Below are 25,453 nucleotides of genomic sequence, written 5' to 3' on the forward strand. Positions count from 1 at the left end.
TCTGCAAGCTAAATGCACAACCACAAACTTCACCATCTTCAAAGCTGCCTTCCACCTTGCAGATCTCTTGCTTTAAGCAATGGAATAGCCAATCTTAGAGTTGGGGTGTAAATCCCATTTCTTTCACTTCAGTGGCTAAGAACAAGAAACTGCATTTTCTCCCCTTTTGGCTTCCAGATTGCAAGATGTTTGCTGCCCTATCAAACAAAGTGCTCACATTTAATTGAAATTGCTGTCCGGTTACTGAGTCTGGTTTCTTGTACTGCCTAGGTCAGACTGTGTCTGTCTGATGTTTCTTTTTTTTTTCATGGCTATCATTGTCAAGGGGGGAAAGATAGCAGGAAATCAGGGTGTGTAGTCTGCCCCTACTTCTCTTGCATTCTCTTTCACTCCCACCAGCAGTATCTCACTGCATGGCAAAAGTGGCAACTGTTTGCCTCAGACTGTTTTCCCTCCTCAGTAGTCATATACTGTCTACCTGTTATGGGATATATGGTATAGTGTAGAGTATATCCACTACAAGATCCTCATGGCGCAGTGATTAAACTGCTGTATGTTAGCCAAAACTGTGCTCATGACCCCAGAGTTCAGTTCTGGGTAGCCGATTCAAGGTTGAGTTAGCCTCCCATCATTCCAAGGTCAGTAAAATGAATAACCTGCTTGCTGGGAGGGGGCAATATGTAGCTTGCATAATTAACTTGTAAATCAACTTGTAAATCGCCCAGAGAATGCTTTAAGCTCTATGGGACGGTATATAAGCAACACTTATATTACTAGAGTAATGGACTAGGATTCAGGAGCCAGGGCTCAAATTCCTGTTCAACCATGGAAATTCACTGGGGGGGGTGTTGAATTGGTAAGCCCTCTCCTTAAATCTTACTTACTTTGAAAGCCCTTTTAGGGTCACTATAGGTCAGTTCCAACTTGAAGGCATGTAACAGCTATAACTTCCTGTTATGCTACTGCTTTCTATCTTCTGAAAGAAGAAGGTGAGGGAGGAAGAGAAACCACACGTCCTGGTATCCTGCTGTCATTTCCCACTTTCACCTGCTTTGTGCTTCACAAAGGAAAAAGAGAGTTTCCACAGAGTTAGTTTCTACAGATTGTGAAAGCATCACTGAGAAAGAAATCTGTTTGTCTCATACTCATGCTCATAGAGGGAAAGCTAACAGGTATCAGTGGTTTTTCAAGAGGCTTTCTTGATGATTGAAACAGTCTGTCTCTTTAAGAAAGAGTAATTTTGCAAGCATTCTTCACGTCTTTGCCTTGAGCAATCAGGTTATACATTCCTCTTCTCTCTTAGTCAATGTACTGATGTAATATACCCATTTCTTTTGGTGTATGTATAGTAAAAGTGGGGGTACCTAGCAATCTGGGCAGAACTTACTTTGCATTTTGTTGTGTTGACAGTGAACAGCCTAGATTAGCAATTAACTAATTAATACGTGTCATTCACTCCTATTAATCCTGTTAATCTTTGCATTCATTGTTTGCTATATTCGGTGATGTGTGCAGAGAAGCATATGAGAGAGACCAGAAACAGGTGTTAGAGATAAAGCATAATTAAGAATAATAGTCACATGCTGTCAGGTCAATTCTGACTTATTGCAACCCTATGAATGAGCCATCTCCAAAATGTCTTGCCCTCAACAGGTCCTGCTCAGCATTTGTAAATTCAAGGGTGTGGCTTCCTTTAGAGAATCAATCCATATATTTTCCTGCTGCCTTCCACCTTTCCCAGCATTATTGTGTTTTCTGGAGAATCTTTCCTTTTCATGATGTGCCCAAAGTATGACAGCTTCATTTTAATCATTTTTGCCTACCGAGGATCCTAGAAGAAGTTCTCTAGGACCCACTTCTTCATCTTTCTTTCAGTCCAGGGTACCTGCAAAGCTAACTTCCAGCACCATATTTTAAATGAAACCTTTTTTTCCCCTGTCAGTCTTTTTTATTGTCCAGCTTTCACACCCATACTTAGTGATTGGGAATACAATAGTGTGAATTATCTTGGTTTTGGTATCCAGTGATACATCCTTACACTTGATATGTAATAATCTTAGAACTGCAGAGCTGAAAAGGACCTTATGGATCAGCAAGTCCAGCCCCGATGATCTTTTCTAATTCCTTCATTACCACACTTCCAAGTTAGTATTCCAGATGCGGTTTATCATTCATTTTTCTGGGGGTGCCCTGGAACTGTGCAACTAGCCTAAGGCCACACAGACTGACTCTTGTACAAGGCAGTCTAGGGAATCAAATTCATGACCCCAGGCTCTGGTATTCCATCTTACTGAGCTATGCAATCAACCAACTTGTGATTAAAAGAGGAAAATTCTTGACTAATGAAACGAAAAGTATTAACTTCTCTTACTTCCAGGAATATGTAAATTACCGTATTTTTCACACCATACGATGCACTTTTTCCCCACAAAACAGGGGGGTGGAAAGTCTGTGCGTCTTATGGAGCGAAGAAAACAGATTATATTTTCCTGTTTTCTTCTCCTAAAAAATTGGTGCGTCTTATGGAAAGGTGCGTCTTATGGAGCAAAAAATACAGTAGCTTGTTTTGTTTGGTAAGTGGTCTTTAGGACCTGAGCACAGGGTTCTTTTGAAGCCCAGTTTCACAAACCTGCCTCAGTCACCTCTCTGCAATATTAATGTGCTTTCAGCTCTAATTACAGGCTATCTCAAACATCTGTTTCTGGCTTGAGAGAGAGGGCACACAATCTATCTTTTCTGAGAAAATGGATTGTAGGATAAGGAATGAGGAAGGAAATGAGTTCAAGGCACAAAGAACTGTTTTTGCAATATGACTGTTGTCTCTGACTAAATTTTGCATTTGTGTTACAGTGCCTGGTGCTCCACCACGAAAAGTGGAGGTGGAATCAGTGAACTCAACAGCCATTCGTGTTTCCTGGAAATCTCCAATTTCCAACAAACAGCATGGCCAAATTCGAGGCTACCAAGTTACGTATGTGAAGATGGAAAACAATGAACCAGTTGGACCACATGTCATCAAAGATGTTGTGGTGGCAGAACCCCAGGTATAGCACAATGTGGGTACATCTGTGCATGCAGTAGGCTCTGTATGTTCAGCACTTTGGCACTTCATAGGAATTGTTAGAAATCCACATTACAAATGGGCAGTTGGTGACCTTCCAGAGCTTGTTGGATTCCTCTTCTCACCAGCCTCCACCCATGTGACCAGTGATGAGACCTAATAGGAACTGTAGGTGAACTACATCTGGAGGACAACAGCTTAGCCGTCCCTGGTATAAAAAAACACATTTCTTAGGGTTTATCAGGAAATGCAAAGTATGTAGCACAGAACACTTTGTAACTACTGTAGAGACTGTCAGTGAATATTCAAATATTGAAAGCAGAATTTTGAGAGAATAGTGTTTGCAGTAGTGGTTCTGCTTGGCAAAGGGCATCCTTCACACAATTGGTTATGGGGCAGATTTTGTGACCAGTATACATCCACTCATGCGGAACTGGGGAAATTATTTGATTACCTTGTTGTAGTTTCTCCCAACATCATTTTGACCCAAGTAATGCATTAAAAGGCGAGATTAACCTAATGGAGGAAACTGGTAGAATTTGTTTTAGAGAAGATACAGGTAATCATGCCTTCTGTGTCATCCATTATGTAAAAGGTTTTTAGTAACAAAATTGTGTATTAAATTATGCTATTTCTGCAAAAACACACACACACACACACACACACACACACACACACACACACACACACACACACACACACACACACACACACACACACACACACACACACACACACACACACACACACACACACACACACACACACCAGAAATCCACCAGATTAATTATTAGCATTTCCTTCCAACCTTTAAAATTAAGCTGTTTTTAAGGCATTAATAATATGCCCCAGAAGTATGTTGGAAACTAGCTGAACACACTGTTCATCAGTTCTCCCTTTCACAACAGGTGTTGACAAGGCTGTGGCTTTTTGCCGTAGAGTAGTAAATGATATGCCAAATGAGAGGACTCAAAATGTACATTTTACTATGAAAGAAAATTATTTGGTAAAAACACAATATGATAGAAACATAGGCTGAATCGGGATTGTGTAAGTCACATAGCAAACCTTATAAGGTGGTGTGTAAAAAATTGTTTCCAGCCTGTGGCCCCCTTCAAATGTGGGCACATGCCCCCCATTGATAGTGGCTGTTTTACATTATATCCTGTTGCACCATAACACTGTGAATAAAGCAAGTCCCATCTGATTTTGGAAGCTAAGCTAGGTCAGGTCTCATTCGTATTTGGAAGAGAGATCACCAGGGATGGCTGGATATGGCTAGGAAGGAATTCTGTCTGAAACTCTGGAGAGCTATTTCGAGTCAGAGTTTACAGTACTGAGCTAGACAGGCCAATAGACTGACTTGATGTAAGTTAGCTTCCTGAGTTCCCATCCAGCATGTCAGAATGAAGCAAATATTCCATAGTATCTCTCATACTAAATCATTTTCCAAGATAATCAGGAATTTCTCAGTGCCAGGGCTGTCACTAAAGTGAAGAAGAAAACAGCTGGCCAGGAGATTACTTTTAACCTGTCAGCTGAGTTTTTTACATTTGCTAAGAGAATCCTTTTTGGGGAAGAGCCTTAGGAGCTGCATAAGATGTGCAGTTCCTTGAGCATCTGCAGTTGCAAGATAGTGGTGATTAGTTTGTAAGGTAGGCTCTTCAAATGGCATCCAGAAGGGTTACTGGAGAACTGCATTGACTAATTGACCTATCTCTTAAATACTGCACATGAATGTTTTATATCTTTCTCAGCAGGGAGAAAAATATTTTGGGGGGAAAAATACGCACCTCTTACTTTGGAAGATAAAACTAAAAAACACAAGCAATGAATTGAGACAAAACTCAGGAGTGTCCTGACTGCCTGGTCTGTGTAACTGTAACTGAAGTGAACCTCTAACATTTTACACTTAAGAAGCTGTTCAGTGCCTTCTCCTGTTTCCTTGAGAAACCTGTCCTTTAGTTTTCAATTATTGAAGAAAGTCATAGCCAGTTTATTGCTATCTTGGTCTTTGAGGTTAATGACTTGGTCCTAAATTAGCTTTGCTCTCAATCCTCCCTTGAATTTTCATTGAAGTTGAACTTTATAATAGATTGACGTTGCTTCTTAAACTAGCAGATCTTGTACAAAAGAAAAGAGGAATCTGTATGAAGACCATATTTTGTCATTTTTCTTTTAGAAGATGAAGCTTTCCACTGGACATTCTTGTGTCATCTTGATTTTCCTCCTTTGGTTTTTCTGTTTTGGTATTTTTCCATATGGTGAAGATCAGAGGTTTGCTAAAAATCCTCCAGTGCTGCAGTAGTTTATGACTAATGCTTTGCAGAGTTATCTACCTACCTTGCTTCATAAGCAGATGAAAAAATTTATGCTGGTATTTTATAGAAAGCACTTCTATCCTTACTCTTCACAGAAACTTCCTGGGATATTTCCAGTACTCTGGAGCACTCACTTCTTTCTGGCATGCTGTTAAGTTGATAAAAGGTTTCTTCTTGTTGTCTGTTCCTTGCAGAGATTTTGCAACACAGTTTTAAGAACTAAACATAAGCATCTAACAAGAGGGTGATTCCAAGGAAGTGAATGAGTCTGCTCAGTGTTTGTGGAGTAACTCTAGATCTCAGTAAGGGAATCATTTGGGCTGGATGGAGATTGTAGACAACTCCTGCTTCTTAGTTAGCATTTTAGATCATGCTGTTTATCGGTTGTGTCCTTGGCTGATAACTAGACAGGTGGAAAGGCTGCAAGCACTACAAGGTGAAATGCCTGAAGGACAAATTAGAGCAGCATGCATTATTTTTGATCCAGCCATCCCAGAAGGTATATCAGGAAAATCATGGAGTCAGAAGGGGATTCTGATTCTACTGTCTTTTAGAATGGTGGACTGATCTATGAAGTCTGAATGGGGAGGCCAATCAACTTTCATCCTGCAGAAAGGAAGGAAGAAAATGTTCACATCTCTGACATTTTTCTGCCTGAATAAAAACCTCTGTAGAGGTTGAACAAATGTGAAAAATAAGGGAATTGTTACTGTATGCAGACATCTCTCTCTCTCTCTCTCTCTCTCTCTCTCTCTCTCTCTCTCTCTCTCTCTCTCTCTCTCTCTCTCTCTCTCTCTCTCTCTCTCTCTCACACACACACACACACACACACACACACACACACACACACACACACACACACACACACACACACACACACACACACACACACACACACACACACACACACACACACACACACACACACACGGCTCCTTGTTCCTAGTGCTATATAATTCTGATTAGCTGTTTTCTAAATGTCTACTGTAAGCTTTGTCTGCAAGCTACCAGGAGATTTCCAAATAGGAACTTAGCAGTAAGAACTGGGTAACCTTGTGTCTGTGTCACAGTAGTAACCTGAGGAACAGTGAGCTACTGATTTGTTTTTTGCTGTTTTGCAGTGCCACCACTACAGGTGGATAGAAGATGGCATTGCAGCTATTGCCTCAGTAGAGATTATATAATACAAAAATAGAAATGATGTTCCACATAGCCCTGCAAAGTTGTTGACTTTGGCTTGACTGTTTGGTTTGAGTATTCACTAGTCAAGTACAGACCTAGTCAGATTTGACCATTCCTACTTCTCTCCAGACATTGATTCTTTCTGATTTACTTCATAATGTCATGTTTCAGGTGTTTCTTATTTAAACGTGCAGTATCTGATTCTGTCTTGTTTTGCATTGGCATACGCCAGTCTCACTTTAATTCATCTTGGATTGAATCCAGTTGTTCACGTGTTATGCTCTGCCATGGATTGTCAGAAAAGATATGTAAGAGAACGTTTTCTTACTATCCTCAAGTTCTACCTTGCAGCCATAGGCTTTTGTCTATATTGAAATGGCCAGGTACATATATTAGTTTATCCTTGAGTAAGAGGGTCATATGTCTTGTGCTAAATTCAAATTACAGTATTTCTGAATTCAGATTGATAGAAGCAACTTTCTAATTGCATGATGATGTTTTACCAGGGCCACACCTTAGTGAGTTTCCATAGCCAAGCAGGAATTTGAACCCAGGTCTCCTGAGTCCTAGTCCATCAAATTAGTCCCAATTAAACCAGTCTAATTAATCCTGTCAGTAGCAAATTTTATGTGAATCAGGATAGCTTCCCCAACTAATCTTGTGTAGTTGCTGCAATGTAAGTAAACTTTAATTATAACAGACAATAGACAGAAACCTCTAGCATCCTGAGAGCTTTTTAACATGCAAGAACCAAACATCTGTCTTTCATTCAGACTCAGAATAGCCAGCTCAGATAATAACTGGCTTTATGTATCAAATATAATCATGGTAAATAGGAGACACAAAATAAAGGACAATGCACAACTAGTCTTTAATGGAATGTCTTTGTTCATGATCACATGATCTTAAATGTGACAGCTTGCTGAATACTTATTTATTAGCTGGTTTGTTCTTTTAATTTATATTTATTTATTTTATTTGTTACATTTATAGCCCGCCCATCTAGTCGTACCAACTACTCTGGGCGGGTAACAACATATCAAAATCTAAGTACAATTTAAAATCATAACAACATATTACTAAAAAACACAATGATCCAGATGGGAGAAGGCACAGAGAACAAAATCAGGAGGTGGATGGAGGAAAGGCTTGCTTAAACAGCCAGGTTTTCAGTTGGCATTTGAAGATGCCCAGGGAAGGGGCCATACAAATCTCAGGAGGGAGGCTATTCCAAAGATGAGGAGCCACTGCCGAGAAGGCCCGGTTTCTTGTTTTTTCCTTCCGGGCCTCCCTTGGTGTTAGGCTCCTCAGTCTCACCTCCTGGCTAGATCGAGTGATAACACAGTCATGCAAAGAAAGCGCGAAACTTGGAAGCCTAAGGGACGCAAGCTCTGTTTGCTTGAAAAGGGAATTTCTACATCAGCTAGCTATGATGTATTTAGAGAAGCATGGAAGTATATGGGAAGCATATGTAAAAGGATCAGAAGATAGAAAAAGTGGGTTTATCTTCCATTGCTTAAAACTGGAATTTCTAAGACGTATGTCTTCCTGGCCACTGTACTTCTATGTCTCACCCTCCATACAAAACACAATCCTCTATATTCCAAATGCTGCAGTCATATAAACTTGTGTAAGTACCAGTAAATTAGATTTGCATAATCTTTAATTTGAGTTTGAAACACATAGCATCAGGATACTTTGCAGTCAGTGTAGAGCATACCTACCTGGCCCAGTTTTTTTCTACTACATTTTGAGAGCCATATAATGCAAGTCTTTACTGTAAGGTAGGATGAGATAGGATAGCAGCATGGGATGGGCACAATCTTTAGATTGTTTAGCTGGCATATTTTTTGATGCTGCCTGGCAGCAGATTGTGATGTGACAAGCACAGAAATATGATTTGAGAACATTTGCCACATCAAAGAATGAGAGACAGTCTTGTTATTAGCACAATTATCAGCAGGATACATACGACAGTTACTGGCCTAAAAACAATCTGAAAGCTAAAGTGAAAAATGATTGTTCATTCACCAGGTGTGTGTGTATGTAGAGCTTCACTGCAGCAACAGTTTGCATATATAGAGAAAAATGTTACGATAGGGCTTACCCAACAAAAATGTATCACAGCTCTCTTACCCGAACCGCAGTCATGGTCAGAGAGACAATGGCTATAGACCAGTGATGGTGAAACTTTTTGAACCTGAGTGCCCGAACAGCAATACAAAACTAAATTGTATTTCTTTCGAAGTGCCAATACTGCAATTAAATCTGAATTACTGAGGTTTTAGTTTACAAAAAACAACTCATACAGTTGTCTAAATTAATCAACACCTTTTGTCTTCAAAGAAAAACATAATAACAGAACTTTCAATGATACAAACACTTTTTATTGAAAAATAACCATTAACTCTAGTAAATGGAAAAAGATTAAAGTAATACATTCTACACATAGCCTGAAGCCAGGTAATGTATACAAACTTTTAAAATAATTATGTGCATGTATTTTTTGATAAGGATACTCAACTGGGCATGCTTTTGCACAATGTGATTTTTGATGTATGCATGCTGATAATTTGTCGAACCTTGGCTCATACACTGTTAGTTTGAGAGCAACGCATGCAGCACTCATGTCATCTGTCAGTCTGTTTCTGGTATCAGATTTGATATAATTCGAAGCTGAAAACAGCTGCTCACAAGCACAAAAAGACCCAAACAAAGAAGAGCAATCCCAAGTGTTTCATTGACTTAAAATTATTTGGCAGAGAATTCCAAACTTCAAGGATTTCATTTTCACAACTACCAACTGTTCGGTCCTTTGTCATCCTTTCACACTCTGTCTTCTCCAGTGTTGGACACAGGTCATAGAATTTATTTTTCCAGATAGAGTTTTCTTGAAATTCCAATAGCTCCATTTCCAGATTTCCAAAATCTAACCAGTGTAAGCAGGAAAGATCAAGTTCTACAAATTCAGCTTTAACTGGAGAAGTAAGAAAACAAAGAGTTGTCTTCATCTTATGAAACTGTAAAAATCTGTTCCTAAAATTCTCCTTTGCAGCTGCTACAATGCTAGAAAATTCCTTGGAGATTTCCTGATGGCTTGTAGGATTGTCCATAAATGTTGTAGAATTTTCCAAATGCATTTTTAGATTTGCAAAATATTTCAGCTGCCCACTTTGAAGGTCTCTCTCAAAAACCTGCAGTTTTCTCTCAAATGTTCTGATATCACAAAACATCCTTTCTGCTGGTTTCCCTAAACCTTGCAGTTTTTTTTGTTCAGTACATTGAAGTGTGCTGTAAAATCTGTAAAAAACATGAGGTTGGTAAGCCAGGACGTATCACTGATCTGTGAATATTCTTGCTCCTTTTCAGTCATAAACAACCTAATTTCATCCAGTGAAGGTAAAGGTTCCCCTTGACAATTTTTGTCCAGTCGTGTTCGACTCTAGGGGGCGATGCTCATCCCCGTTTCCAAGCCATAGAGCCAGCATTTGTCCGAAGACAACCTTCCGTGGTCACATGGCCAGTGCGACTTAGACACAGAACGCTGTTACCTTCCCACCGAAGTGGTCCCTATTTATCTTTGCATGCTTTCGAATCACTAGGTTGGCGGGAGCTGGGACAAGCGACGGGAGCTCACTCCGTCACATGGATTCGATCTTACGACTGCTTGGTCTTCTGACCCTGCAGTACAGGATTCTGCGGTTTAGCCTGCAGCGCCACCACGTCCCTCTAATTTCATCCAAGCAGGCTACAAATCTCTCCAGGACTTGTCCTCTGCTCAGACACTGGCCATTATTGTACATAAGTAAAATATTATACTGTTCCTGAACCTCATTGAGAAGTGCTTGAAACTGTCGAAAATTAAGAGCACGAGCCATGATGTAATTCACCATTTTTGTGACATCTCAGGATATCGTCTAATTTTTTGCTGCTTTCCCTGGCACAAAGAGCTTCTTGATGTATAATACAGCGAAACTGAATGACCGGATGTTTTGCTTCTTTAACAAAGAACTGTATGAAACCAGATGTCACTCCCACCATGCAAGGTGCCAAGTCACCATTAACTGAAACCACTTTTTCTGCTCTTATGTCTTGTGACAAAAATGCCTCCATCACAGCATTGTAGATATCTCTCCCTTATGTTCTTTCAGGCAAAGACAGCAGTTTCACCAGCTCTTCTCTCCTGATGTCATTTACATATTTTGTCTGTCTGGATCTTTATTGATTCCTCCAACTGACAGGTCTTTTAGGAAAAAAATCAAGTGCGGAATGCTACACTGAATTAAATGCACCCTGTTTATAAAGCACACACACACTCACACTCTCTCTCACACACACACTCCATGTCTAGTCACACTGGCCATGTGACCATGGAAATTGTCTATGGACAAACGCTGGCTCTATGGTTTGGAAACAGGGATGAGCACTGCCCCCTAGAGTTGGACACGACTGGACTAAATGTCATGGGGAAACTTTACCTTTTTTATTTCTAAAGCTTATTAAGTAAATTGAAATCATAGACTTGTTTCCTCCAAAGTAAACCACCCTCAGAAAAGCAGCTATATATAGGAGTGCAGACTTTTAATACACATTTTATACACTACATAAAGTGTATACACATATTTCACTTATTTGAAATGTAGTGTTGAAAAAAGGTTTTACAGATAGCATGGGTAGTCAGAGAGATAAGTAAAGCAAATTAAGAGTGGAGTCTCACTAGAAGCTAAAATAACCAAACAAAGGGTATTATACTCCAGTGGCATCATGAGAAAACAAGCTCAATGGAAAAGGCAGCAATGCAGGAAAAAGTTCAGTGCAGTAGGAAAAGAGGAAGAATGCAGATGAGATGGATTGACTCAATAAAGAAAGCCACAGTCTTTGTAAGACCTTTTATTTGGTGTTGCAGTCAAAGCAGGACCAGGAGCAGAGAGACAGGGATTCAGATTTGGGGAATAAACTATGATACTCTTGCCTGCTTTGGGGGTGAGAAATAGAGAAACGCAGTTGCTACACACTTCAGACATCTAGTCCCAGGTGTGTTGGTTGTCTTACTAGGTGTTTGGTGTTAGCGAGACTCTTCTTATTCAGGTTCTGCCCAGTATAAATTCAGAATCTAAACAGAGTCTTGAAGTATTTGCTGTTCTCAGCAGAAACTGTATAGCTAAATGCAGTGGAGATTAAATTTGGAAGGTTCCTTTTTCATGGTTTTATGAAAGAGTCAAGTCTTTCTCTGTGTGTCTTTCTCTGTGTGTGCATGTCTCTCTCTCTCTCACACACACACACACACACACACACACACTCACACACACACACTGTAAATTTTCAACAATCAGGTGCTTCAGTTCAGTGTGTCCGTTTCCTCTCATTACATTTAAATAAGCTTGATGAAACCACCTGGTCCCTCTCTCGCACCTTCCTTCCTGTCTTAATTGGAGCCTTCTCTCCTTGCAGTCACATCCTTTTTTCATGGTTTTATGAAAGTCAATCTCTCTCACACACATACACCCTCCCTCCCTAAATTTTCAACAATCTTACATTTAAACAAGCTTGATTAATCCACCCATCCCTCTCTCTCACCTTCCTTCCTGCTTTCATTGGAGCTTTCCCTCCTGGTTGCAGTCACATCCGGTGGAAGTAGCCATTCACAGGCCGAATTGACTGCCTCAGGCTGTTCTACAGCAGTAAACAATAAAGTAGCCTTATCTCTGATCTCTGAAATAACTGATTTACAAGTTCCACAACCAAGGAAGGTAGCAGGAATAGGTGGCTTACAATCGTGCAGTTTAAGGTTCAGCTGCAGGGTGTGGGGTTAGAGAGGTAGCGCTCTGCTTGTGTGCCCAGGGAGAGGCCTCCTTAGATTTGCCATCACTGCTATAGAGAGTTGTAAGGAAGCCTAAAATGAAACGTTACAAAAGCACTGCAGGCAGCATACCAACTGCTAGCACTACCTTTGCTTGCATCAGTTGTATCGCTCCTGAGCACTGGCAGCAGCTGAATCTTTTTTATTAAGCCCACTGACTTCTTAAAATCCATTCGTCTTATTCAACAGAGCTAAATGCTTAAGGAGCAATTGGACTGGTTTAGCAGAAATGTTTTTATCTGGCGGTGACTGTTTCATAAATTTAAACATTTAGCTGAAGCAGATTCTGAAAAGATACAGTAGAGGTCTCTCTGATTTTGAGGACAGATTACAGTATGTTGAAGATGTCCATGTGTAATCATTATGGAATGGGGTTTTTTGTTTTAAAAAAGACTGAGTATTCACCACCGTGGTGCTGGCCTGCTTCATGTATTTTCACCCTGCTTTTTCAGACAGTAATTTTGTCATTGTGAAGTTTTTCAGCATATTGCTCATTGGCATAGTCTGCATATTTTCACAATTTGTAGAAATGATTTGGGGGATTACATTTTAATATATTTAATGCCTATTACTATTTACCTAAACTACTTCAGCATACTATCAGCAGCATCCTAAATTTTGGAAAACATTCAGCGCAGCTTAAAAAAACAAGTACTAAATGAAAAGCATAAGACATAAAAACTATACATGCAATACTGAAAAGTGACAGTAGTAAAATATAGCAACTTAATAGCAGCAGGCTATAAAATATTTTAAAATAAATATTCATTTACTGAAAACTGATGTATGTTTTATCTGTTTGGCCCAGATCAAGGCCCCAAAAAGGCTCACAATCACAAATAACTACAAATAATAATATATTAAAATATGGTTATATGCCATTAAGTCAATTCCAACTTATAGTGACCCTTTTCAGAATTTTCTCAGTACAGTGGTACCTCAACTTAATCCGTATTGGGATTGCATTCCTAAGTCGAAACGTTCTTAAGTCGAAGCACCATTTCCCATAGGAATGCATTGAAAACCATTTAATCCGTATCGGCTGTTTTTTGTTCTTAAGTCGAGGCGCTGTTCTTAAGTCGAAGCATTACAGTGGACCCTCAACTTATGGAATTAATCCGTATTGGAACTGTAGCCACAGGTTGAAAATTCCGTAGGTCGAGGGTCCATTTCCCATAGGAATACATTGAAAACCATTTAATTCGTTCCACCCAGAGAAAAAAATCCGGGGCTTCCAAAGCTGCACCTGCTGCCCTCTGCCTTTTGTACCCACTGTCCTCTGCCTCCCATCCCCATGGGGACAGGAGGCAGAGGGCACCGGGGACAGGAGACAAGAGGCCAGTGGATCCAGCTTTCTAAGCCCCGAAAGCCGGCAGTGGGCGTGGAGCGGTTTTCGGGCAGATCGGCTTTCAGCTTTCGGGACTTAGAAAGGTGCACCCACTGGCCTCTTGTCTCCTGTCCTTGGTGCCCCCTGCCAGGTGGAGGGCATCAGGGACAGGAGGCAAGAAACCAGTGGGTGCACCTTTCTAAGCCCCAAAAGCCGGCAGTGGGCACGGAGTGGCTTTCAGCTTTCCAGCTTCCAAAGCTGTGAGCGGAGGAGGCAGAGAAAGCCGAAAGCCACCCTGCGCCCACTGTCAGCTTTGGGCTTTCAGGGCTTAGAAAGCTGGACCCACTGGCCTTGTGCCTCCTGTCCCCAGTGCCCTGGGCACCAGGGACAGGAGGCAAGAGGCCAGTGGGTCCAACTTTCTAAGCCTCAAAAGCTGACAGCAGGCGCAGGGTGGCTTTTGGCTTTCCCCCCTCCCCCGTCCCCCCGCTCACAGCTTTGGAAGCCAGAAAGCCACCCTGCACTCACTGTCAGCTTTGGGCTTTCAGGGCTTAGAAAGCTGGACCCACTGGCCTTGTGCCTCCTGTCCCCAGTGCCCTGGGCACCAGGGACAGGAGGCAAGAGGCCAGTGGGTCCAACTTTCTAAGCCTCAAAAGCTGACAGCAGGCGCAGGGTGGCTTTTGGCTTTCCCCCCTCCCCCGTCCCCCCGCTCACAGCTTTGGAAGCCAGAAAGCCACCCTGCACTCACTGTCAGCTTTGGGCTTTCGGGGCTTAGACCTGCAGCCTACGGACTGGAAGGAGGAGGCAGGGAAGGCGCCAAATTTGAATTTGGCGCTTTCCCCACCTCCCCTTTCTGGTCCGTAGATCGATTCTCCAGCCACAAGTCGAAATGAAACTTTTTGGATGGAGAAGTCCGTAGGTCAAAAAGTTCATAAGTGGAGCTGCATGTAAGTCGAGACTCCACTGTAATTCCCATAGGAACTAATGCAAAGCCGGTTAATCCATATCTGCCACTAGGGGGCAATTTTTAAAAAATTTTCTTTCTTTGACCTAAAGTGAACTTAGGTCAAAAAAGGAGCAGGAAAGGGTTTTTCTCTCTTTCTTTTTTGGTTCTTAAGTCAAGGCTCTGTTCTCACGTCGAAGCAGCTTTTTGCGAACGGAGCAGTTCTTTACTCGAATCGTTCTTATGTAGGGATGTTCTCAAGTCAAGGTACCACTGTATAGATCACTTTTGACTCCTCTGAATTGGATCCCAGTATATGTTACTCAGAAGTGGCTCTCTATTCCCATCTTCTGAGGGTACCCTGGGACTATGCAGCTTATACAAAGCTACACAGGTTAGCATTTCTCCTGGGAGACAGAGCTGGGAATCAAACTCCCAGCCAATATATTTGCGAAGGCTTTCACAGCCGGGATATAATGCTTATTGTGGGTTTTTTGGGCTCTTTGGCCGTGTTCTGAAGGTTGTTCTTCCTAACGTTTCACCAGTCTCTGTGGCCGGCATCTTCAGAGGACAGCACAGAGTGACCCACAGAGAGCACAGAGTGCTGTCCTCTGAAGATGCCGGCCACAGAGACTGGCAAAACGTTAGGAAGAACAACCTTCAGAACACGGCCAAAGAGCCCGAAAAACCCACAACAATCCCAGCCTATGGTCTGTAGCCACATATCCAGCTCACTAGTTGTCTACCCGGTTAATATACAAATTAATAATATAACAATATGGAGCAGCAAAGATTTTAAAACATGAATTAGATGCTTGTTGAAACAAAATAATTTTTGTAATGTGCCAAAAAAGTAGGCTGCATGAGGAAAAGGGTTCCTTGGCTGGAGTGTCATAACTCAAGAAGGTCCTGTGCAGTGTCCATGTCAGGTGGAATTTCCACAGTAAGAGTACAGTCAACAAGCAGGATCATCCGAAAGAAAATGGCCCTTTCTATATTATGGTCCTAAAAGTATTAATCATTTTTAACTAACAACCAGTACTGCTTTGAATTGTGCCCAGAAATTAACTGAAGGCTTAGTGCAAATTGAACAAAATGCAAGCAATATTCCATAAAGTAAAGAACAAATGTACTCTGACTGCTAAATTTTTCATCAACTGCAATTTCTGAATACTTCTCAAAGGCAGTCCCATATATAATTTACTGCCAAGGCATTTCTTCCCCATATCTGGCACAGGCTTATCTTGAAAGGCTGCTAGATCCAAAAGCATGTTGAGACTGTGAAGCTGGTTTCTAAAGGCAGGTGAAGCCCCCTTTCAGAATAGGCAGCATCCTTATTTAGCTTTCCTGTTGAGCAATATCATGCTGTCTTGTCTGGATCATCTGTATCTTCTAAGTTCACATCCAGTTTCTTACAACATTGAGGAATTAGTTCAGGATCTCCACAGCTCTGTAAGCTCAGATGGAAAAAAAACTTAGCTGCCATTAGAAAATTGATAGCATCGAAGTCTTACTCTACAGATAATTCTTCCCAGTAATTTTATGTAGAATTGTTGTATATTTAGGGGACGTGATAATACTGTATACGAGGGCCAATGTCCATGAGGTCCAGCATCAGGCTTCCTCACACTTCCTCCTCAAACTGTCTCCCAAACGATCTCTTCCAGAAGAACAGCATTAGTTGATAGTAATGAAATCTCCCAAGAAATCCAGAAAAGCCAACACATGCAGTCCTCTTGTCCTACGTAATATATCTTAGTAGTAATTGTATTCATCTCACTACCAACTAAGCTATCTCTGTTTAGGAGAATCTCTGAGACAGTGTTAAGGGATATAGTTCTTTACACCGTGGCACTTTAGCCAAACAGATAATTAATGTGGTGCTAAGATTGTGAGAAGATCGACAAGACATTCTGTCAAGTTCCTCTGCAAAGAAACACATTTGTTACCTAAATGTTGGATTAATAGGATTCATTGCTGTGTGGTCAGTTCCTTGAAATATGTTTTTTAATTGTTTACAACAGAGGCAAGCGAGAAGCCTGAATAAATGGCAGTCTGGACAACTCTCCAGCTACTTCCACAACTGTAATATCCAATCCCAAGCAAATATGAAATACATTCTCTTCTAAGTGCCCAACAGATTTGTCACAACAGGTGACCAGAGGTTTCCCTCTTAACTTCTCTGAGTTTGGTCCCAATAAGCCCTTTATCACATGGAACTGTTATGCTGGATGAAAGAAAAAATAAGATTTTTTTTTTGCCCCCTTACTTGCTTCATAATAGGCATGGCAAATTCTTGCTTGTTTCAAGTCATATTCACTTTGAGACTTACACCATCTGTGCTCTACCCATAGACCTGGCCTGTTTCATTTCCCATAGATCCTCTGTGAGCCATATGCTATTATGGGCTTTACAGTTTTGGAGTGGGTGGTTTGAAGGGAATTGCGTCAATAGCCTTTTTCTGTCTTGCTATGCCTTAGAGAGACCAAGGCTTCAACAGGACTATTAGTCTTGTCAGTCAGAAAATCTTCTAGCGCTTTCACGGACCCCTCAGATTCAGTGAGATGGCTGGACCATCTTGATAATCCTTGTAAGAGGTTCTGCTACCATCAACATACCATCACAAGGAAGTGATCAGTCCATGACTGGAGAATAGTGGAAAACCTCCCTGATCTCAGACCATATTCTCTCTGCTCAGTAGCAAAACCTAGACATACCTGTCAGGTGCATCAGACATGTAATGTATTGATGCTGTCCTATTCATTGAATCATAATCAGGAAATCATGAGCAAGCCCTGACACAAGCATGAAGTTCCCCAGAGTCACACTCCTGGGATTCTCCAGCAGCACTTCTGAGACCATCTCAGCCAGCTTGGGCAGGGAGGCTGCTGAGTAATGGGGTGGAAGATACAACAGCAGCTTTCCTATTATTTTTGTTTGGCCCAGCACCAGATACAGGGTGTCTTAACTGATGCCTCAGTGCTTAGTCTCCTTGTGGGGAAGATGGAATCCTTCTTATAGATCAGTGGTCCCCAACCTTTTCTGAACCGCGGACCGGTTAGGGGGTGGGGTCTGTGGGGGAGCCAACCCCTGCTCACAGGTGGGCGTGGCATGCCCAAAGGTGGGTATGGTGCACTCATGGGTGGGTGGGGCACCTGTGCAGGTGGGTGGGCCATGCGTGCATGCATGCATGCATGGGGGGAGTGTGTGCGGGAGGGTGGGAGATCTGTCTCCGCAGCCTGGTCCTGCGAAGGCTGCCGGCAGTGGGCCATGGACCAGAGGTTGGGGACCCCTGTATAGATGACAGCAGCTCCTCCCCTCCTCAATGCTACAATTTAGATTGGTGCTGTCCCGAGTAGCCTGGTGGACAAAGTTGTGTCATAGCAACCCCACCAAGCTTTACCCAGGTCTCACAACGTCAGCCCTCACTTTCACGAGCAAATCATGGCAGTTGTCTTGTAATGGGCTGCCTTAGCATTCAGCAGCAGCAGCATGAAGCCCAGGGTAGGCTGGCAGGATCAGTCCTTTCCTTCTCTTCCTCTTTATTAATTCTCCACCCTGCCTTCCCTCTTTCCCATTACTGACGGTTAAACATCATAATGTTTATAAAACATGACTGGTTTTTTGTAGAGTTTTAAAAAGCAAATGTTTATTAAACACAATAAAACATATATTTAAAAATATGTTATAGTTGGGAAAATAAATGGATTGACACAATAAATGCTTTTGGGGAGGTAAACAGAAAATTACGTAAACCGAGGCATTCGTAAACCGAGGTACCGCTGTATCCTCCTTTCTGATAATATTATACTGTTTTTCTGTCACAGGAGTTAGCATATAATGTTAAGATTTGCTTCTTATAGTTACTGTTCATTCTTATTGCCAACAGCAGGAATATGACCTTTCTAAAGTTGGTATCCAGAATTAGGCTGTGATAGGCATTGAACATAACAGATGCTTTGAGCAACCTGATATATGTCCAGTCTAATCTGGTATGTGTTTAATCTGAAGTAAAACTGGTTGTGTTAAATGTTGCTTACACCCAGGTGTATTTGCATAGCCCTCTGGCTTTAAATGTCTGAAGAAAGTTATCTAGTTTTGTGGAGGTGGGCTATGGGCATAGCAAAAAAGAGGTGGGAGACAAAGTGCAGTGTTTTGTTTGACTTTACTGAAAGATTCTTGTGGGGAAAAAAATGGTACATACACCTTGGACTCAGCTAGTGCCAAACCTTGTGTGTGCATAATCCACAGCTTTGTCGTCATCATTTTCCTTATTCTGTCTCCATTTTCTTTCCTCCTTCTTGTCTCCGTCAGTTGAGGTTTAAGGATGCTGTTGACCACGTAAGTACCATTTGTGAGTGTGTTTGCTTGGATCAAGAGGGACTGAGGATCATCTTGTGAAATCTATGTGCATAGTGCTGTCAAAACATCCCTGTCAATCCTCAAATGGTTCTGGGGAGCTGCTCTGGAAAGCTTTCACCACCCGCAAATCCTGAGCAAATTGGCATTTAGATTGCTGCTAAATGCAGAAAAGCAATTGACATTTTCCGTAATCTTTATTTCCAGCTTGTTGCGATGCAATTTCAAGCAGATACAGGGGGAGCAGCCTGTTCTCTATGTTCCTTGGCCCAGCTCATTACATCATAGAATCAGATCTATAATCTTTAAATGTTATTGATCCTGGTCATGAAAAATACCCTGTTCTCTCAGCTGTGACCTTTAGTTGAAACAGAGGCTGTAATAACAAAACAATCACATTCAAACAGTTAAATTCAATTTTCCCTAGTAATTTCGAAATATACAATTGGAGGAACAGGCTTGAAAATTACTACTGGAGAGAGATGGAGATTCAATTACGTACCCTATTGTGGCTTCTGCTCGCTCTGAGGCAGAAGGATTTTGGTAGAAGGGTTTGCAGTGACAGCCCTATGTCTGTTTGAAATGGTTTATCTCTTTTTTCCCAGACTCACCTTTTCTTTCTTTCTTTCTTTCTTTCTTTCTTTCTTTCTTTCTTTCTTTCTTTCTTTCTTTCTTTCTTTCTTTCTTTCTTTCTTTCTTTCTTTCTTTCTTTCTTTTTCTTTCTTTCTTTCTTTCTTTCTTTTCTTTCTTTCTTTCTGAGGCATGTTGTTCCCTATGCGAGATCATTCCTTTTTGTGGACTCTGGTGATGAGCACATCTTTTGCAGACATTTCTAGCCTGCAGTGTTGTGTGTTTGAGTATCTTCCTCCATATCAATTTGTTGCCATTAATTGGTTTTGCTCACTCACACAAACACCAGGTGGGAAGGGAATCTTACTTTTAATCTGATTTTGGTGTCATTCTGATTGTTGTTTATTAATCTGGTGTGTTAATGTGGATTTATTCTAAGCACCTAGACAACCTAAGTAAGAGATCCTGCTCTGTCTATCCATCACTGCGCCGATTTCTTGTCATCTGTGGCTTGTATGACATATTATTAGTTTCTGTGCACAAAGAATAATTTATGCCACCAAGTTTTTTGTTGCAGAAAATTAATAGTTGATTTTTTTTTCTGAAAAGCCCCTAAAGTTACCTTCAAAGAGGCCTTTTTCCTACACAAACTTCCATATTTTTAATGGAATAGACAGGTTTTGTGGTAATAGCCTTTAGGGGAAGTTATTCGCCTGTACTTGGCTTTCCCACAGCCACTGGCTAAAAGATCAACCTAGTTCCATCAGATTCTGTTACTTGCTTCTGGTGGCATTTTAGCTTTCACAACTATGAGCACGCTGCGGACGAGGCCAAACTGTCATGACATATCCCTTGGTAGAATATTCTATTTGTCTTTTTTTATTCTTACAGAGTGTTTCCTGCAATCTGTGTTGTGGGATTAGTTTATTTCTAGGATGACATCTTAAACATCTTGGCTCATGAGCACATTATGGCATCTCCATAACTCTGTTGCTGCTCATCCCAGTGTCTTCTGTTGGCCAAACTGAAATTAGCCATAGACCATTGTCCTGTTACACTGCTGCTAATGCTAGTTAACTCTGATAGAAGTGATGCTGCTTGCTTATTGTGGGGATCACATTACATTCCTGATTAATGCTTTTTAAATTTTGGCCATGTGGAGTTGCCCTAGATTTTGTGAGCTAAGATTATTTGTTTGTTTCCTGGATATGTGATAAAGCAGGAACTTCCCTGCCAGGCAGTGTGAAAAAGTGTGCTTGTCTCTAACTTGTTGATTTGAGGAACCTGTTCCACCTTTAGATAAAAATTATCTCCCACACATGGCTCACATCAGTTAAAATTCAGTATACAGTGCTGCTGGGCACAGACCCTGCCCAGGCTCAGACTTCTAAGGTGAAAAAACAAAACAAAAACAAGACATACAGGGGAAGGGAAGAGATGGACAAAGTAGAGGCAGAAGATCAGTTTCAGAACAATTAAGTGAACTGGCATTCAGCCATGCTAACATTTCTGTTTTTTCTGATATTGAGAAGTTCCAACTGTTCAGGTGTTCTTGGTCCTTTGACTTGTGGCAAATACAATTGTTGAGTTACCTTCAGTTCTTTTTCTTGACCTGCTTTGATTTCCTGTCAGTTCCATGTTAGCAGATGTGTTTTTCAGTGCTCAGAATAGTATGCTGAATGATTTATTTAGTTCAAAGGACAAATGACCATTATCACATTGTAGTGGCTGTGTGAATCTTGGAATTCCACAAGCTGCTTCATAAAAAACATTATCTTCTTGTAGTTGTGTGCATTAGGAGCAGGTGTTTGTGTGTGAACTGTTTTTTGTGATTTGCAGAAAAAGCGTGCTTTCTGGATTAGCCTCTGGATGAAGGTATCTTGATCTACTTTGCAGAAGCCAAGAAGTTCTGTTTTCCAGTTTTCTCGAGTGAATGAGAATGCTTTTTCCTAATTCAAAGGCTCCTTTCTGCTCATTTGTGGGCATATAGCTAAAAGAGAAAAAAGAGAACGTAATCTCTTGAATTTCTTTGAAGTACCTCAGATTCATTATATATTTTGTATTTTGAAACAGGACAGATCAGTCATTGATATGTGAAAGACACTATCATTCCAGTACTCATTTCATCCTTATCTTGCTTGATATACCCAAAGAATTAAAGATGTATCATTTTACCACAGGAGACCATCATAGGAGGCCTTTTACCTGAAACTACCTATTCTGTCAGCATTGCAGCCTACACCACTAAAGGAGATGGAGCCCGGAGTAAGGCCAAGGTGATTACAACCACTGGAGCAGGTGAGTCAATTGCTCTAGGAAGTGTCCTTGGTGGACATGACTATTTAAGCATTGTGAACATCTGAATCATTAATGGGAAATTATGGAGTGTCAGAAATTTTAATGTTCAGAGGTGTCACAAAAGTGGAAAGACTCAACAGCTTTGACTGCAGACAGTCCCCCTTGAAGATTCTTTCTCTCTCTCTAAGGACCACCACACATTACAATCACATTGTAAAGAAAAAAGCTTCATGGTCTAGTATTCTGTGTTTAGCAGCAGCCATCCAGATATCTGTAGAGCAGCAACTCCTAAATTTGGACTACATCTCCAAGAATCTCTGGCCTCTGCTGGCTTTGGCTTCTGGAAGTTCAAGTCCAGGAAGAACCACTTCTCCAGAGCGTCATAGGCAGAACAGGAAAGCAGTGGCCATCTCCCACTGATCATCCTATGAATCTGATATTTGGAACTATACTGTTTCCTTGTCTAAGATGCTTGCTGAACATGAATGGGTAAAGCCTTCAAAGCTAGCAATCACCAGTGACTTTATGGCAAGAGTGAGCAACATTTAGGCTATTTTCGGGCCAAAGAGCCCGAAAAACCCACAACAACCATTAGATCCCGGCCATGAAAGCCTTCGCAAATACATCTAGGCTATGGTTCATTTCTGCCCTGGGAGATTTTCACAATCCCTCTTCCCTCAGTTCTTGCTGCTGACACTACTGATAAATTTCTCTGTTTTTCTTTAAAATATGACACCACATTTTGGCAACAGAAAGGCCTCCTTGAAAACAAGTTCTTTTGCTTTATAAAATACCTTATTTTTACACCTCCTGGAAGCTTGTTCTAACAAGTTAGAGAGAAAGCTTGCTGCTGTTGCCAGATTTGTCTACACTAACCTTTAGAACTCTGCCTTATAGTGATGAATTATATAAATAAATGGTGGTCTCTCTGCTCTTTTTCTTCCCTTTCTTTATCCCATTTCCGGTCAGTTTCATTGGATTATCCAAAATCATGATATTATAAGCAAGGAACTAAAAATTGCCTCTGTATTTTCCGATACAGAAAGTACATGTCTCCATAATGGATAATAGTAATGCCCAGAGCATGGTTGTCTCATCTGTTGTCCTCAGCTACCTTTGGAAACTACAGAGACCAGACATTATCACGCAAGTTAAAATACATGCATGTGTATTTTGGAGTAGCAGAATGATGAAATCCCAGATATAGATGCCTATGCCCTTGAACAAAAGAAAAGTACCTTTCCTTTACTTGTCTTAAGCACAGGTCTAAACAAGTGGTGGACAGCAGTTGAAAGTAATAGTTCTAAAGGACTCAAGGAAGGGTCAATATATCCAGCAGAGAACTGTCCCTCCAAGTTAGGTTTTGAAAATACAGTACAGTATTCCAGTGAGCCTGTTGGGAGAATCAAGACATTTTGTATGAGGGATTTCTGCTGTGTCTTCTGCTGTTTTGGAATTCTGCCTGTATTTTCACTGTGTATTAACGAAGTAGCATCTTTCCAGCTCCAGTGAGTGTGCACTGTGCTTGGACTGTGTATATCTACACGTAGAATCATAGAATCACAGAGTTGGAAGAGACCACAGGGGCCATCGAGTCCAACCCCCTGCCATGCAGGAACTCCATCAAAGCACTCCTGACAGATGGCCATCCAGGCTCTGCTTAAAAACCTCCAAAGAAGGAGACTCCACTACATTCCAAGGCAGCATATCTCACTGCCAACCAGCTCTGACAATAATCAGCTAAAAAAAGTTGTCTTTGTATGAAATTAATTTAGGGTCTCAAAAAAGCCCCATTTGCAGTGGATAAGGATTCAAAAAATCTTAGTCTAGCATCCTGTCAGATTTTAAGCCAGTACCCAGAGATTTCAGGCTGGTTGCACAAGCAGTTGAACAATTAACGGAACTTGCATAAGAAGGTATCGAGTACCTCCTTACACATTGAAGCCCTATTTATGTTAACAGGTACCTTCTGTGATTTTATGCAAATCAGAGATCATGTGGAACATTGGAGGCAGAGCATAACACTTCACCTGCAAACAGGATAGTAGTCTTAATATCATGGTAGAGACTTAGTTCAGAGGATAAGAAAAAGAGGTGTGTTGATTAGGATTTTTTTGAATGCTTGTGGTAAAGTAGAAAATCTTGGTTCATCCTTGACCTTCTCTCATATTTATTGAGTCCTACCAGTAATCTGAAAGAGTGACATTTTCATATTAGGCCTAGGGTTATATACTCTTTCCAATGAAGCTTTTTCTTGGTGCTTGCTTTCCTGAAGATGCCAGCCACAGAGACTGGCGAAACATTAGGAAGAACAACCTTCAGAACACAGCCGAAGAGCCGGAAAAACCCACAACAACCATTAGATCCCGGCCATGAAAGCCTTTGTGAATGCTTTTTCCTGGTGCTTACTTTCCTTTCCTGCATGTTCTGTTGATATCCAGGCTCATTTTCTTGTTAGCACATCCCATTCTTTTTCTGTACAATAATACTTTCTCACCTTCTCTGTTTATCTGACACCACAACTTCCAGCTAAACAAATGAAACTGCTAAACATTCCCCACCTGAAAGGAGCTCACACAACAGCTATATCCAGAATACCAGTTTACTGATATGAATTGAATCTGAGTGTTACAATCCAGAATTAGGCTTAATTTGACACTGTGCTGGTACTAAGTAGTTTTGCCATTGCTGGATTTATCTGTCAATCTCACCTGATTTGGAGGAAGAATGTATGTCTTTTGTGGGTGGAACTCAGCTATGAAACCATCCATTTTATGCAGCAGGTGTTAAGCTTTGAAGGGAGCATCCCTTAATTTGTGCTACATATATCAGATTTTGAATCCTGTTGCTACTCAGCCATCACATCAACATTCCTAGCAGGAACCAGATCATCAGCTCAAACACAGCACATTTTGATTGCAAACAGCATGCCTTGCTCTCTCAACAGCTCGCACAGGTGGTGAAATTATAACGATTGCTATGAAAATTGCCTGCTTCAAGCCAACAAGGATTCTGAATCTAAGCTTGTGCATCTCTGCAATGCCTTCTGCTACTGTCCATATTACTTTATTTTACCTTTCACCTCTTTCTTTCCACTGTCCCAGTCTGCTTTGTCTGGACTCCCTGTTGTGAATGCCAGGGTTCAAGGAATGAGTGGATAGATGCATAGAGATTTGAGGTACAAACTTAGAGAGGTTTCAAAGTCAATATCTGACAATATGTCAGTTTCGATTGTAATATCGGAAATTGCTATATTTGGATTTACTTACAAGTTATTAATAAGGGATTCATAGCTTGATTTTAAACTAATTTTAAGATAATTTACCCAAGAATCTGGTTCCTTCTGAATTTCAGTGCATCACTTACTGACATGCTGCATTAGCAATTCTGCGGATTCTGTAGTTCTGCTGTCACAAATGTTTCCATAAAATACATGGCATTTTAAAATCTGTGATTATTTTATAGTTCTAATTGTCACGAGCCACTTTGGGTCCCCTGTGGGGAGAAAGGCAGCATATCGTTTGTGTTTTGTTTT

The 25,453-nt window shown here is 41.0% G+C and overlaps 1 protein-coding gene across 21 annotated transcripts in view; it reads left to right on the top strand.

Moving 5' to 3' along the window:
* The window catches only part of PTPRF (protein tyrosine phosphatase receptor type F), a 653,187-nt gene that overhangs the window by 578,694 nt on the left and 49,040 nt on the right, over positions 1 to 25,453 (top strand). For 13 of the 21 annotated variants that reach the window (XM_078392786.1, XM_078392790.1, XM_078392801.1 and 10 more), the window contains 3 exons: positions 2,851 to 3,044; positions 19,006 to 19,032; positions 21,801 to 21,918. In XM_078392786.1, the coding sequence (XP_078248912.1) occupies positions 2,851 to 3,044; positions 19,006 to 19,032; positions 21,801 to 21,918 (339 nt within the window). The remainder of the gene's footprint in view (positions 1 to 2,850; positions 3,045 to 19,005; positions 19,033 to 21,800; positions 21,919 to 25,453) is intronic. The other 8 variants (XM_078392795.1, XM_078392792.1, XM_078392796.1 and 5 more) reach the window with 1 other exon arrangement.

Source organism: Pogona vitticeps, chromosome 4 (assembly GCF_051106095.1).
Source record: "Pogona vitticeps strain Pit_001003342236 chromosome 4, PviZW2.1, whole genome shotgun sequence".
Lineage (NCBI taxonomy): Eukaryota > Metazoa > Chordata > Lepidosauria > Squamata > Agamidae > Pogona > Pogona vitticeps.